The sequence below is a fragment of the Eutrigla gurnardus genome, assembly GCF_963514095.1.
Source record: "Eutrigla gurnardus genome assembly, chromosome: 20".
Lineage (NCBI taxonomy): Eukaryota > Metazoa > Chordata > Actinopteri > Perciformes > Triglidae > Eutrigla > Eutrigla gurnardus.
Window position 1 is genome coordinate 9,948,505 of NC_139931.1, and position 15,019 is coordinate 9,963,523.

General features: G+C 45.4%; 1 protein-coding gene across 3 annotated transcripts in view; it reads right to left on the reverse strand.

Moving 5' to 3' along the window:
* The window catches only part of bahcc1a (BAH domain and coiled-coil containing 1a), a 60,315-nt gene extending 46,296 nt beyond the window's left edge, over window positions 1-14,019 (reverse strand). For 2 of the 3 annotated variants that reach the window (XM_084036595.1, XM_084036594.1), the window contains exons 1-2: window positions 13,849-14,018; window positions 10,457-10,788 (exon numbers count right to left, since the gene is read on the reverse strand). In XM_084036595.1, the coding sequence (XP_083892721.1) occupies window positions 10,457-10,628 (172 nt within the window). In that variant the 5' untranslated portion in view covers window positions 10,629-10,788; window positions 13,849-14,018. Of the gene's footprint in view, window positions 1-10,456; window positions 10,789-13,848 lie in introns of all 3 variants that reach the window. The other variant, XM_084036596.1, reaches the window with a different exon arrangement.
* Between the last annotated feature and the right edge of the window lie 1,000 nt (window positions 14,020-15,019).

A 15,019-nucleotide genomic window follows, 5' to 3' on the forward strand; every position in this document is an offset into this window, starting at 1 on the left:
TCTGCTGCCGACCTCTAAAAGCCCTGTGCATGAAAAGGCCTCGTGTAGGGCTCTCGTGAAATACCCTTAGCGGGCCCTTCAGTCCTATCCGTGACCCACGTCCAAACCCAGGAAGCGATCGGCAGAGACGCACACAACAGAATTCCTGTTTCTACGTTCGGCGTTCTCTCCGTGACCTGCCGACCCCCACACAGAAACCACAATGATGTCTGTATTCCTTCTGTCGAGTTAAGAGAGAGATAAGACGAGCCCAAGGGCTTGATGAAGAAACAGCAGATACATTCCCGTAACTGTCATCCCATATGCCGGGAATGTGATGTGATTTACAGCGCTTTGCCAGGCAAAGACAGTAAAAAACCGCGCCTTCTTGCCGAGAACAAGCTGTTCCACCGGCGAAAAAAAAGGAAAAGAAAAAAATGAGTAATTAAAATCATGAGGTGAAAAACGAACACAGCTCCTTAAAATTCTTACCTGATTACTTATGCAACAGATTTACAGAATAATGCTGTGTATATCCATCTGTGTGTGCGTTGTTATTCTGATTACTGTCACAGATATATCGGCTAATCAACGTGGTAATTGGAGCAGGTGGATTTACTACATCCTCCAACAGCCTCACATAGGAGTGGAGAAAAAGAGGGATGGATGGAATATAAAATACCCAGGGCTGAGGTAGAATTAGGCACCTGCATCAGCCCCCCCACCCCCACACGCTGCCCTCTCAGCTGCCTGCCACTCTGTTTCCTCTCACATGCCTTTTATACAATCCCTCCACTACACAGCTCCTTTGATTGCTCTTTCCCGTGGGCATACGCACACACACACTCACACACACACACACACACACACACAAAAAAAAAGCTTGAGCGCACAAAAACACTTCGTCTGTACTGTTCAGAGACAGTTGCGCCAGCTGAGTTTTGATTTGGAAAGAAAAGTTGCCTCTGCTACAAATAACGACAGGCACTCAAAAAACAAGCACAGTTATCACATGGAAAACACACACACACACACACACACACACACACACTCACACTCACACACACACGTGAGCAAAATGCATAACTCACAAAAACACAGGGGGGGAGCAGGAAACAACTCTTAAAAGCAAGTTTAATCACAGATACACACAAGCAGCCACCCACACACAGAAAAAACACACACACACACACACACACACACACACACACACACACACACACACACACCCTCCCATTACACTGTATAACCAAAAGGCATTCAGCCATTTCAGCAGCGTTCTGAGAGCCAGCCAAGTGAGAGGTCTGTCAGTGCATTAGCCAGCATGTAATCATAGCCCAACCTCACTGCAATTAGAAGTGGTTCTAATTCTTCACTGGAAACACTGCCGTCTCCCACCGCTAATAGTTTACTTTACTCCCAACAGCTGACAGACCCAACCCTGCCTCCGCGCCTCGGCTTCCTAAACACACACACACACACACACGCACGCACACACGGCTGTAGCTCATCTGTCAGTATGGGAGATCAAAATGGATCCTGGGAATAGTCCCCGGCCATGTCCCACTTGTGCCACATCAATCCCCCGAGTCTTTAGGCCGGGCCACAGTTCACCTATGCCATGGAGCTCTGTGACTAAAGACCTCTTCTCGGCTTTCCCCATTTTACCAAAACACGACAGAGAGAAATGACAGTGACACAAAAATAAACATTTTTAAAAAGCTCCTAAAAGGCTCCCGGTAGATGAGGCGGGCGTGTGAGGGGAGGGTGGCGAGATAGCGCCGGGGAAAACGTTGGCTAATGAAGACTGAGGAAGAGGGAACACTCCCTATACTGATGGTATTGCTATTACCCTGTGAGCCGGTGCACTTGGGTGTCACTTCAAAGCATTCCCCACTATTAATCAGAGACTACCCAGCCCTCCGGCGAGGGCCCCGCTGGCTGTGCCGCTAACTACCCCCCTCAACATCAACACAATGGAGCCATCATTACGGCCGTTACGCTACGCCTCGGCCAGACAGCGCACCTTTATCTCCGCATATACGTTACGTACTCACGGCCAATTAATTTACCTGCCATGTCCTTGAATAAAGGGGTTTGGATGGGACCGTGGAAGTGGAGCGTAGGCAAGCGCACATTTCCATTATGTCGTGGTTTATGCGTTTGGGCAGGGGGGGGATGGGGGAGCACCTGGCTCAGGTTGCATCCAGTTGGCTGTGCGTTTGGCCCTCAGGGGCTCTTTATGAAAGCACCTGCAAGAGGCCGCAACCTGTTTGGCCCGGACCCACGGGCCCAACCCAGCCCCCGATCTGGCTCTCACCTGGCAACCTACGGGTGGGCTGACAGGGCCGACAGCTTCCTCCCTCCAGGCCCCCCTGGCTAACAACAGCCACTCAGCTGGATATCAGCCACCAAGCTGGAGGATTAAATATGCACTGGCCCTGTCTCTTTAATACGAGATACATTTTATACAACGTTAATCCTGAACACACTCTTTCTTCCTTTTGTTTTGACTCGTGTGACGGACAGCACTTTCCGCCGGGTCGAAAGGGAGAGCCCACGGGGCAGGGGGGAAGAAATTATTCTCTTTTTTTCCCCTCACCCTTTTCTTATGGTTATCTGAACGTATCAGGGAAAGGCTAATGGGGAAAATACATCGTTTATATTGTTTGCCTTTGCTCGCTTCTTGTAAATTTGCACATTCATGTTACATGAGGATGAGAGAATACGATACAAGGCACTCTCCCCCTCCCCCTCCCCCCCCCCCCCCCCCCGCCTCCTGTTGTACTGTACTGAGAGCCTGCAGACTGTAGCAGCGCTGAGGGGATGAGATAACCGTTCACCATTGTGAGAAAAGACTGTCAAAGCTTTGTTTTTCTCTCTCCCTCTCCCCCTCTCTCTCTCTCTAGTAAGAATATAAAAAAGCTGGAGCAGTGGTTGCAGAAATAGTCCTGTTTCTATAATTAGATGTAAACAGACGAACCAGACTCTCAAGCTTGCTCTGTCCCACTGGCCCCACGCTCTCCTGGGAGGCAAGATGTGTGAGTGTGTATGACGTGCCAGTGTTTGTGCGTGCGTGTGTGTGTGTGTGTGTGCGCATCTGCTTGCAATGCACCAGTAAGTGTATGACAGCATGTGACAGTGTGCATCTACTCTCGCTGTCGCTGTCCTCTCTTTCTCCCGGTTTGTCTGTCTCTTTCTCGTACACACACACACGCACACGTGCACACACACACACAGGCTCTTGGTCCCCTCCCCCACATTCACCAGAGGGTAGGTCAGTGGCCGGGCGTGCATGGCAAGCAGAGAGAGAGAGAGCTAATGCATGCAGCCCAAGCAGACAAACACACATCTGTTGCTGAGGAGCCAGTCATTTGCCCCAGATCCTCAGGACACGTACTGTATCAGAGAGAGAGGAGGCAGTGTAGCCTAGTGGTCACACCAGGCAGATGGGACAAAAAAATAAATAAAAATAGAACGGGGTGGAGGGCAGAGACGGACCTATTCTAAAAAACATGGGGGACAATGAATATAAAAGAGATCCGGGGGATGCGGGGGGACGGCAGGGAAGGGCAGACAGGGTATGGACATGGCTCATCAAAGCGAGAAATTAAAGAAGTTGTAGCATACAACAAATAATTTGACAAATGAAACAGAATGGAAAAGAAGGAGTCGGATTTTTGTACTAATCAATGTCAGAAGAAGCACAGAAAATCGAGAGAGAGAAAAGGAGAGAGGGAGCAACAAGTTCCCCTTGGATTGAGGACCAGGCAGTTGGTTGGATGGTCCCAAGAGACTTATTAAAATGGAATTCCTGATGCTAATCTTTGTCTTTTTTCCACCAAAAAAGGGCTGACACATGCTTGAGAGGCATGTATATTTAATGGCAAATCTCTGCATATATTTAGCAGCGAGCACACCTCATTGTTTGGTAACGCGTGTCACTACCCGTTGTTCCACCCATGACAGTTGCCGAATCGTGGGCCGTATACGAGTTTATCTCAGCCCTGCCTCTACACCACATATCATCTACATTTATGGTTCATAGTCAGCTATTTGAAATGGGGAAGCCTACAATACCGGGGAAAAAAATGAGAAAGATAAACAAAAAAAGAAGCGCTGAACAGGATCAATCGCTGAGCTGCAAAAACGATTCTCATACATTACCAACATGTTGGCGCTACAACAGAAACTTCAGCCCGTTCTTTTGTAGAATTAAACAGACACAGACAGGAACCCCTGTACACTCAACTGCCGGCTGACAGTTGAGGAATTATGATTTTCAAAATCTCCTCTTACGAGAGCGCCATTAAAATAGCGGGACCAATACATGCAAGCAACGACATCCTGCCAGGAGCACAAGCGGCGGATCCAGAAGGGACAGACTCAGACGTTACAGGGTTAACAATGCACCTGTCTGGGCGTCACAGTCAACCGCAGGGTGCCTCGGTTCCAATGGGGGGGCGTCTGGAGAACACAGCACACACACACACACACACACACACACACACACACACAGGGGGATAAAGACACCCACCCAAACATAACCACACACACAGCAGTATTGTCGCTGACCACAAATCTGCTAACAACAATAGGGCAACGGTCCTTTTTTTTTGTTTTGTTCTGTTCACTGAACGATTACAATAATAAAATTGGAATTAAAAAAAAAAAAAACTAGTAATCTGGATTTTCTGCTTGAGCCGGTAATAATGTCGAGCAGCTGTCGCACGCAACACGGCCGTGCACCGAGGTGGGTCTGGGGCTGCCTGGTGAGAGGCAGCCTGATACTGGCAGAGGGAGGGAGAACGTGGGGGGAGAATCTGGGAGGAGGTGGGGGGGGGGGGGGACAGACAGAAAAACAGAGATCCAAATCATAAACAAAACAGCAGCGGTTGAATTTGAGCGAATGTATCAGTCTGTTCAATCTTGTAACAATACATTTTTGGGTCCAGCTTCTTTTTTTTTAGGTGCGTGTGTGTGTGTGTGTGTGTGTGTGTGTGTGTGTTCGTCACGGGAAGTGAACAAAAGACTTCCAAAGCCTCGTTGGATTCTCAACGCGACTTCTCACTTCCTCGCGTCGGGTGTAAAAATAGACGGGAAGGTTTTTTGAAATCCAACGCGCTGAAATCCGATACAGGAAGGTATTACCCTGCCCGTCACTCTCACCCGTGGGTCTCCTTTGTGTTGCGTCCCCGTGTACACGCCCCACGCTCGAGGCGAGGGTTGTGTGGCACCGTGCCACGCGGTGTAGTGTGAGTGGTGGCCTGTTTGAAGGGCCCCGTCTCTGAGGCAGCGTGGCCACTCACTAGTCAAATTCCTGTTGCAAAGCCAGACCCCTGCTCCCTCCCTCCCTCCCCACAACTCAACCTCAGCCTTCATTTTCTGCAGTTTTGCTGATGAGCAAAAAAAAAATGCAAAGAAAAGAACCTGATTAAATCCCTTATCTGACATCTAGTTATTGGACACCTGGCGAGATGATCTAATAGCGTGGAAATTGGCGGAGATTTAAATATGGCGATTCCTGAAACCATACGAAACATGGTGAGTGCATTCCACCTCCAGCCAGAGGTATTTGGAAGGGACATACGCTTTCAAAGCAATTGACTGCCCTAGTCATTTGGGTTTCCAGTGGGAGTGTAGGGGGAGGGGAGGGGGGGGGGGGGGTTGACAGATGGCCACAGCACCGGGCAAGGTGCTATTTCAGCCAGGTGTAGGATGCCAAGTAACACCTCTACCATTCAGGGGGGTGAGGTGTGGGGGTGGGGGTGAGGGGGGCTCTTGTGACATCGCGTCTGAACCGTGTCATCTCACAACAATCCACAAACGAGCCTGACAACAGTCCAAGGGTTCTCACACGGTTTTTTCAGAGCCGGAGCGAAAAAAAAGAGAGACGGGAGAGCGCGTGAGGCCCAAAGTCAAATGGAACTTGGCCCAAGACCCACATCCTGTCACTGTACTTCCACCACAGTGGCTCCTGGATACAAATAGCCTTTTAATGTAATATTTAACGTGGGCTACTCGGGATATCCGTTTTCTTTTGACTGGGAGGTACGACTCACCTCTTGAATTTCCCCAAAAATGTCCACCGCACACATGTAGGCCTATACATGTCCAGTCATATCCTCTTGGTATTCAAGATATTGTTAGATTATTGCACATTATCTTCCATCATTACATATCCATGTGTCGAGAAGCAGAGTACGAAGTATGAGTGTTCACAAGACAAGTGCTTCAAGGTTAAGAGGAAGAAGAGGAAGAAGAGGAAGAAGAGGACCCCCCCCCCCCCACACACACACACACACACGCAAACAACCCACTTTCTTTATTCTTTTAAGACCCTGGCTGCAACCAGCCCTTTGCCAACTCCACCAAACACCTGTGTTTGTCTTTGAAGCATCTCCTCAACAAACCGCAGACCCATGGGATATTCCAGCAATGAGACGTTCAATAAAAGTCTCAGTAAAGTTATTTATTCCCCTTTGGAAAAAAAAAATGGGAGAAGGCAGACAGCATAGCTAACCTTTGAAGGGGGAAGCTTCTCGGATATCCAGCCAGGACATAAAAACCAAGGGAATGACAGGGACATCCTACCAGAAAACAATAAAAGGGGTGGAAGGGACTGTTTTTTATCTTTAACAGCAGCCGTAAAAAACACACACAAAGCTAGGGTCTGCAACAATGGGCCCGGGGCAGGGGAGGGTGGCTGAAACCGAGGTGGCAGGAAGACCACCGCTTCCCAGACACAAGGGTCTTCCTGCTTGAAAGAAAGGAGCCTGAGAAATGGAGGGGAGGAGAGAGAGGACAGTTTATGGAAAGGGAGACAGGGGAGATGTAAAAAGGAAGGGGGAGGCTGAGCGAAGCGAGATGACACAAATATGACCTTTGATTACATGGGGCGTTTGGAGCAGAGCTCAGCCGTGGTCAGCCTCGGAACCCCCCGCTGCTCTCGCACAGCCACACCTCGGCCAGAGCGCGCTGATCAGAACAATATGGCTGAAAGATGAGCCCCCCAGCCATAAATGCCAGCAGTAAAGACAGCTCCACTGTGTCTCCTGCCTTGACACTATCCAACATCTGAATCCAGGGCCTCACAGCCAAGCGAGGACCGGTCTCCAGCTCTGCGTTTTCCGAGCCAGCAGGAGATAAAATTACTATTACAGTAGTCCTTGTAAATGGGCCGGCTGAATTAAACCGCATTAGATGAGTTTACGGGGGTTCCTGTCTCGCTGTACCGGCACACAACGCACAAAGGGAGAAGTTGCTCCAGTGTCCCGTTCCCAGAACAAACTATAAATCGACCACCTGACATCTATTACAAATGACTGGCTTGTAGTGGGCGAAGATGGACAGAGGCAAATGCACACTGACACAGGATCTCAACTGCTTCCAAGTCAGCATGCTTCAGCGGGCGAGAAGGTGGAAGCTGCTGATGCCCGATGGAAACCAACTTACCAATATGAAAGAAAGGAGGTTTCCTCCCAAAATATGTTGTAATTCTGTAAACCGGCATGGAATAAAGCCAAGGGAGGGTGGGGGGGGGGGGGGGGGGGAGGGTGTTGCAACAGCCATCACTCTTTTTAGGTTGAGGAGAACGCTCACAATAAATACCTCTGCAAAGTCAGAGGAGCCCTTTCAAGGAGCCACATCAGAAAAAAAATCCTGCCTCTGAATGCATTTTCACATCAACCCTGAAATATTCATGCTCTTTGTAAAGTATTCATGTGAACCAGTGTGCAAGTTAGTCCCCAGAGGGAAAGTGCAGAGAAAAACTGAAGGGATCCAACACACTCAGCAAACAACATGCTCAGTTGTGCTAATGTCGCTAGCATACGGGACACTTGAAGGGACACTAATGACCTGCCCCGTCAAGACGAACAACAGCCTGGGAGCCGTTTGGTCAGGAGACCAAGAGTAGTTGACTGCTCTTACATCACACGACTGGCCTGTATTCATCTGGGCAAACTGACTGGAGAAAAAAAAAGGTGATTTAATTAACATTAACTGCTGAAAATAAATTAGTTTGTTATTATGTCCAAATTGTCTAGATGTGTGCACACATTGGCGACTAAAAGGGGAAGAAAATTAATTAATTGCAAAAATGATTTCAAAATATTAAAAGCACTTTGTACGTTGTTGATTATATTAAATCTGCATGTAATAAATGAAAAAAGATAAAAAGAAATGTTTTTTTTTTCTTATGTCAAATGGATTATAAATTTGCATTGTGCACCATTTTGATGAATTACCATGTTTAAAAAAAATACACTCCATGAATAATTGTGAATTATGCTTCATGTCTCATCCTTCCATTTGCATTATGTCATGCTTGACATTTTCAAACATTATTAAGATAATAAATCAAAGATTGCACATCAGTGAAGCACAGAAACACACACAAAAATTCCAACAGCGCCTCGAGGGATTTAAGACATAACATAAACTCACATTATTCTTCATGTTAACTCTGTAAAACACCTTCAGTGTTTTTAAGAAAATTAAGTCATTTTGCAGATCTTGAGGATATTAGACTTTCTCTCCAGTCACGCCCATGTGTTACAGACGAGGCTTGGAAGAACAATAAACCACCTGTGCTGCTCATTGAACAGTGATGACATTTGGTGGGATGGTCTTCATGTTGGTGCGGCACAATAATACAAAAGAAACACAGAATCAGGTTGGTGGGGGGCACCTGTACCCTCTAGCCAGCATTACCCTTCATGCTTTCAACAAAATATTCACGAGGAGAAAAAGAAAATGCAGGCAACGTGTGTGTGTGTGTGTGTGTGTGTGTGTGTGTGTGTGTGTGTGTGTGTGTGTGTGTGTGTGCGTGCACTGCCAAAAGCAAACATGAATGGTGAGAGATGAATGGTGAACAGTGCCCATGAATTCTCCTGAATGACTAATTATACCCCATGTTAAGCATTATTTTGCAAATTAATTCAGAATCTTTAGAAACACAAGGAATTTGGAAAAAATAGATTTGATTAGTCTCCCACAATACTGCCTCAATGCGGCAGAACCATTTAATATGGCATTTACAAAAAACATAAATAAACAAATGTAATGTAATGCAGAATATACCCCCCCCCCCCCCCCCCCCCCACACACACACACACACACACACACACACAGACACACACACATTGTCAGAGGTTACTTTGATTCTGTGTTTAACCGCCTACAACAGCCACCTACACCGAGCCCATATCATTTCAGCTGATTTGGTTACATAAAAATAACTTTTAAAGGGCTAAATATTCCTTGCTTTCCAGTGACCCAAGCTTCCCCTGCAGCTGCATTATAAACATGTGGTCCCCCCCCACCCCCTTTAAATTGTTTCAGAAGTGTAAGTGTTTGATGCAATCAATATGCCACTGTTGTGACTTATTTGAATAGCTTTAGTTTAACATGGGTGGAGAGAATAAAAAAAGAGCAACAACTCCATGTTTTGAGTCCATCATCACAACGCCGTGCAATAAACAGATTTCCTTCTCCTCTTTGTCTTCTTCACAGGAAATTAGGACGACTGTTTTACATTTCATTCAATCATGTCAGGTGTTCCAGATTGTGCTCGGCTAAGCGGAGTTCTACATTCTGGCTGTTCTATCCCGGACACCAGTGTGTGCAGCCGTGCTCGTGTTTGTCAAAGGTGCACATTTGGACACGAGATACCCCGAGTCACTCGCTAAACCTGATGCATGCACTGTGAACACATTTGCACCCCGACACGTTGAAGCCCAATATAGGAGGGAGGCCTTCCTATCATGGCTCTTCTTCATATCCTGCAACCACCATACACTCTAAACCCATGCAGACCTGTTCAGCCACATTCTTCCTTTTCTATATGGCTCTGGGTATGGCCCAGGGATGTTTTCTTTCCCCTTTTTTCTTTTTTTGTAGCAGTGGTGTGACACTTATCAATTTAACGTGAAGTGGCAAAATCTCATTTCGGATTCAGCCCCAGAGCCAGTGGGGGAAACCAGTGTGCCCTGTCCAACTTCCTACGTGCAAACTACAACAGACCTCAAATGCCATTTTTAAATACCATGGCATTTGCCTAACTTATCAAATGGCTATTTGTTCAACTAAAGACGCCTATTACGTTAAACGTGTTTAAACGTTTGATTCGGCTTCGTCAGAATCCCTGATTGTTGTGCGGCTAAATCACATTTCTGCTGATTTATTAGCTGATATTTGAATAGGTTCGCTCTGTCAACAGCCATATCTGATCAGCTATTCGTTTAAAAACAGACACGTCTATTCTTCCCTTTTGTGCAAAAAAAAAAAAATCTGCTTTGTAGCTGCTCCACCATGCACGCACACACACACACACACATGCAGGCCTATCACTCACGTTGATGAATGCACAGGCTTTAGCGCAACATTACGAGAGGAGCGTTTGGAGACAACAGATAAAATGTTGACAAACATTTTTTTCACGCGGAGGAAGAACCTCCGTGCTGGTTCGACTCACCTGAGTGTGGAGCCATCGGTATGTGCGAGGGGTAGTATTTCCCCGGCGCGAAGTGACCGCCGTGCTGTACAGAGCCGTGGCCCGAGGGAGCGATCCGAGAGGCGGCTCGGTGCACCAGGGCGCCCCGCTCCGAGAGGAGGTGCGCCGGAGCAGCGAAATCCCGTCCTTCCATTCCCGAAGAATGTCGAGTAATCCGAAATCCGGATGGGGGCAGGTCAGGGAAAAAAATCAAATGCAACCCATATAATAATCCTTTCCCTTCAGATCTATGTGTTGCATTCAGTCGATCGCAGGCTTCGCCAGCGAAGAACGTAGCCCCCGATCATCGTTTTCTGTCAAAGGAGACATCCAGAGCAATGGTTCATTATCAAGGGAAAATTGGGGGGGAAAAGCCCGATTGAGAATCACACGATGCAAAAAAACAACAACAACAAAAAACACTGACTGTAAAGTGCAGTAAAAAAAAAATAGAGGAGAAAACAAATCATTAGTGACGCTCCATTAGATTTTGCTGTAATGCCTATTCTGTCACATCAAAGCGTATTTTGCAAATCGCTGCAAAATCCCCACAATTCGACCTTAAAATCCCCGATGGTGCAAAAATAAGTGACCGCGGACAGAAGCGAGCAGCGAGGCGTCCAACAGCCACACTGACTCGGGCTCGCATGCAGCTCTATTGATCAGCCTGGTTGGGCTATAGGCCTAAAGTGCATCATATGGAGGAGAGCACTTCATATTCCACAGACACGGCCACGACGAGCAGATTGGCTTAGATTTACACATATTCCTATTCAATAATGTTCATAAACCGGCGTTATTTTTATTCCAACGATTCATTCCACTACCACGTCAGCAGTTGCCAGCTGTCACTCTCTCCCCCCCCAAAACCATGGTGAGCATATTAATATGCATTTATTATTTTTTTGTTTTTGTTTTAATGAAATCGTGAACAATCTTTAGAATAAAGCCTCACGTTAGAGAGGGAGTGTGTTGTCTCGTTTGGGTTAAAACGATGGAAGCCTACATCTCAAGGTGAACAACGCTGCCTGCCTTCTCCAGCATGTCCTATTGTCTCGGACTGATACAGGCGTTTTTTTTTTCCTGCCTCCATAACCGCCACCCAGCTCTCATTGCACCTCACACTCTTTTCACATTTTGCACTACGGGGATCTTACATGTGAAGTGTCACAAATCCACCAAATTTATTTTGTATTTATTTATTTATTGCACCATCTGCAAACTACAAAATAACCTAGTTTATCATAAAACTAGATATTGAAAAAAAAAAAAAAAAGCATCATGTATTGGACCAGTTTGCACAAGAAGGAGCCTGTGCTGTCAGTTAGTAAAGTTTCAAAACACATCATAAAAGCATTTTATATATATTTAAAATAAGAATATAATTAAAGCACCGCTCCATAACAGAGATGCATCAGCTCCTGGAAGGCTTGGAGTCTCTCTCTCTCTCCCTCTATGTGTGTGTGTGTGCGTGTACACGTGTGCGCGCACCCGTGTGTGTGCATGTGTGCATGTGAATAACTGCACTCTCACTGTCTTCATCTGCCTTGACCTATTTCAGGTCAGGTAATCAAATGGAGTTGTAAATACATTAAAGGCTACATCATCTGCCATGCCACAAAATAGCTTTATATAGTCCTGGTAGGGAGGAACAAAATATTTACAAAATGCTATTTCCTTCTTGAAATATACAGGTTGTCTTTTCTTTACAGCAATCATTTAAATGTGACAGTCCATTTTTTGTGCCTCAGTGATGGCTGTGAGTAATTAAAAAAACAAAGCAGGCAAACAGAAGGCAGCTTCATTTTATAGGTCCAAAAATAAATAAATATATCCTACATGACTGAATTGCCTCAATACATTAGATTATATATTATTATATTATATGTGTAGTTTTACATAATGATAATAATTTGGGGTCCCTACAGGGTTTCTCCAAGGGGCTGCAGGCTGGCCCCAGAATAAAAACCTACATTAAATCTAAATTTAAAATTACAAAAATAAAAAATGTAAAGCCCCACAATGAATGAAAGAATGGCGTAATGTAATCATATATGCTATTTCACTCTCCGCGCTATTATCTCCCCATGCAGCCGGTTAGAGGCGAGCCTACAATTCAGTGCCACATCAACAACGATAAAAGCCTCGCGGAGGTCCCTGGGACGAAAATGTCATCCGCTGAGGCTCCCTGACCTAATGTGCGTGTATGCATGTGGGCTCTTTTAACGTGGAAACGTTGCAGAAAGCCTCGGTGCCGCGTACACGAGAGCCGAGTCTCCGTTTGCGGAGGGCTGTGCGGAGATCCGAGGTGAATGGCCGCCCGTCAGCAGCGCTGCCTTTGTCTCCACGGTGAGAGGCAGCGCTTTGCAGTCAGCCATTACCTTCCCCCTCGCCACGCTGTTGCGTTCAGGCCGCTCTGTGCGTCCGCTAACAGCCTCGGAGGCACCGCGAATAAATGTTCAACACGTGCGAGACCCGCATAAAGGCTGCCACTTATTAAAAAAAACGTCCAATACGCACATTCGTGTGATTTTAGCCGCTGAGTGTTTCCTTTCATTCCGGCGCACAATGTGGACGAATCCCCCCTTCGCCGAATGTTCGCTACATTTTTTTTTTTTTTTTTAAACGTTCAAATGATCGACGCCCCTAATGCAATTCATTAAGCAGCTGTCAATTGCATTTACAGAATCCAGTCGAAAGCAGAAACGCGGATAATAAATCAAATTACGGCGCGTATAGGTTGCTGCGAGCCAAGGCGGCCCTCCGCGACAGAGCTGGCAGGCGGAGAGTGCACCTCGGTCGGCCGGGCCGGGTAGAAACACGCCGCTCGATGCAAATGATCCCCTCAGTTTGTTGCAGCCTGACTACAACCATAATCCGACATAACACGAATATAAGATAAACCTACATTTTAATGAAATAAATGCTCTTAAATCTTGCCTAATTGTACAAAAAAAACCTTTACATTTCATAATTCAAAATGATCAATAATTAAATATTTAATCTAATTACGAAAATGCTCCTAGCGCCAAAATATAATGACATTATTATCACTGTGTATACTTATAATATTAGCAGAGATCGTATTAGTAGCAATAATAATAATTATAATAATAGTAACAATTTAAGGCAATTTAATTTTGTCAGCTGAATGCATTAAATCATCGATTTATTCCACACAGGATACACCTCGCACATTCTGTTTTGTTATTTTGTAAATTATAGCAGTGCACTGTGTACAATGAACGGCGTGTCACATACAGGCATTGTGGACTAAAATACAGTCTCCGCTATCTCATAACGAGGAGAGGCCTTTAAAAATATTTTATTCATAAAAGGAAAAAAAAAATCAAGTATATAAAATGACTACTTACTGGTATGTTAAATCCTTGCATAACAATAAATTACAAAATCACAAAACACAGAGAGGGAAGGAGCAAGGCCAAGTGCGACGCCCATTTAAAATCAAAATCTGAAGTGAACCATGTGGCTATAGAGTGGAATCCTACAATATTTCCATCTGAGGCTGTGCAGGAGCCTGTTGGTTCAGTCTATGGAAGCAGTGGGACTGGGGCTTCCGGCCTGGCTGGATCGCGGCTCGGATCTCCGAGCAGCGGTTTCTCTCCCGGTGCAACTGCGTACCTCGCGTCTCGGGGCAGGGTAAACACGCCTCCCATTGGTCGGATACCTGCATGTTAATTAGCTCGTGCCGCCCGCCCGGAGATAGAGGAAGGTTCTGATTGGTCGGCAGCTAGGGCCAATGGTGCGATGACTGGCAATGCTAAACAGAGAGAAGAGCGCCAGATTTAAAGCACGGGGTGGTCTGAATCACTTACAATGGAGCTCAGAGCAGCCAGCTTTAAATGTATAGGGGCCTAGAAGATAGATCCTAAATAAAGCTCTACAGCTAGTGATAATAAAAAAAATAAAAAATCCAATCAATTTACTTGTATAATGCTCTAAATGTACTGGAATCAAACTGATGTAGATTACTATGCCTTTTTGACATTTACCAATAAACAAAAACCTGTACAATCTAAACATATGCAGACTAGATAAAAGAAAGGTCATAAAAATGTAAATAATATAAAATTAAACAAAAAATATATATATTTTCAGAGGTTCTGTTCCAAGTATGTTTTTGAGAAGACCCAGATTTATCTCAAATTAGTTTGATATCTGTCCAAATTGATACTAAAATAAATGTATATTTAAACATCTCTTTTATGACCATATTCCTGTCACAAATAGCCCTGAAATAGATACAATAATGACAAATAATGATATAGACAAAATAAATGTATTCAGTGGGTTATTCAGGGGGAACGTACCAGCTTTGACAATCTTTAAATGTAAATACAGCTGAGTGAATTATATTTTGCAACATCAAATATATCAGATTGCTATGTGTTTTTCAGTTGCCATTGAAAACCCTGCCTTTAAACGTTTATGCCAGCAATTCAGGACATCAAACGCTCACTGTCTATATGTTTTACTTCTTTTGAGCCACTTTTTACGAGTGCTTCATTTTCTTGAAATTCTACA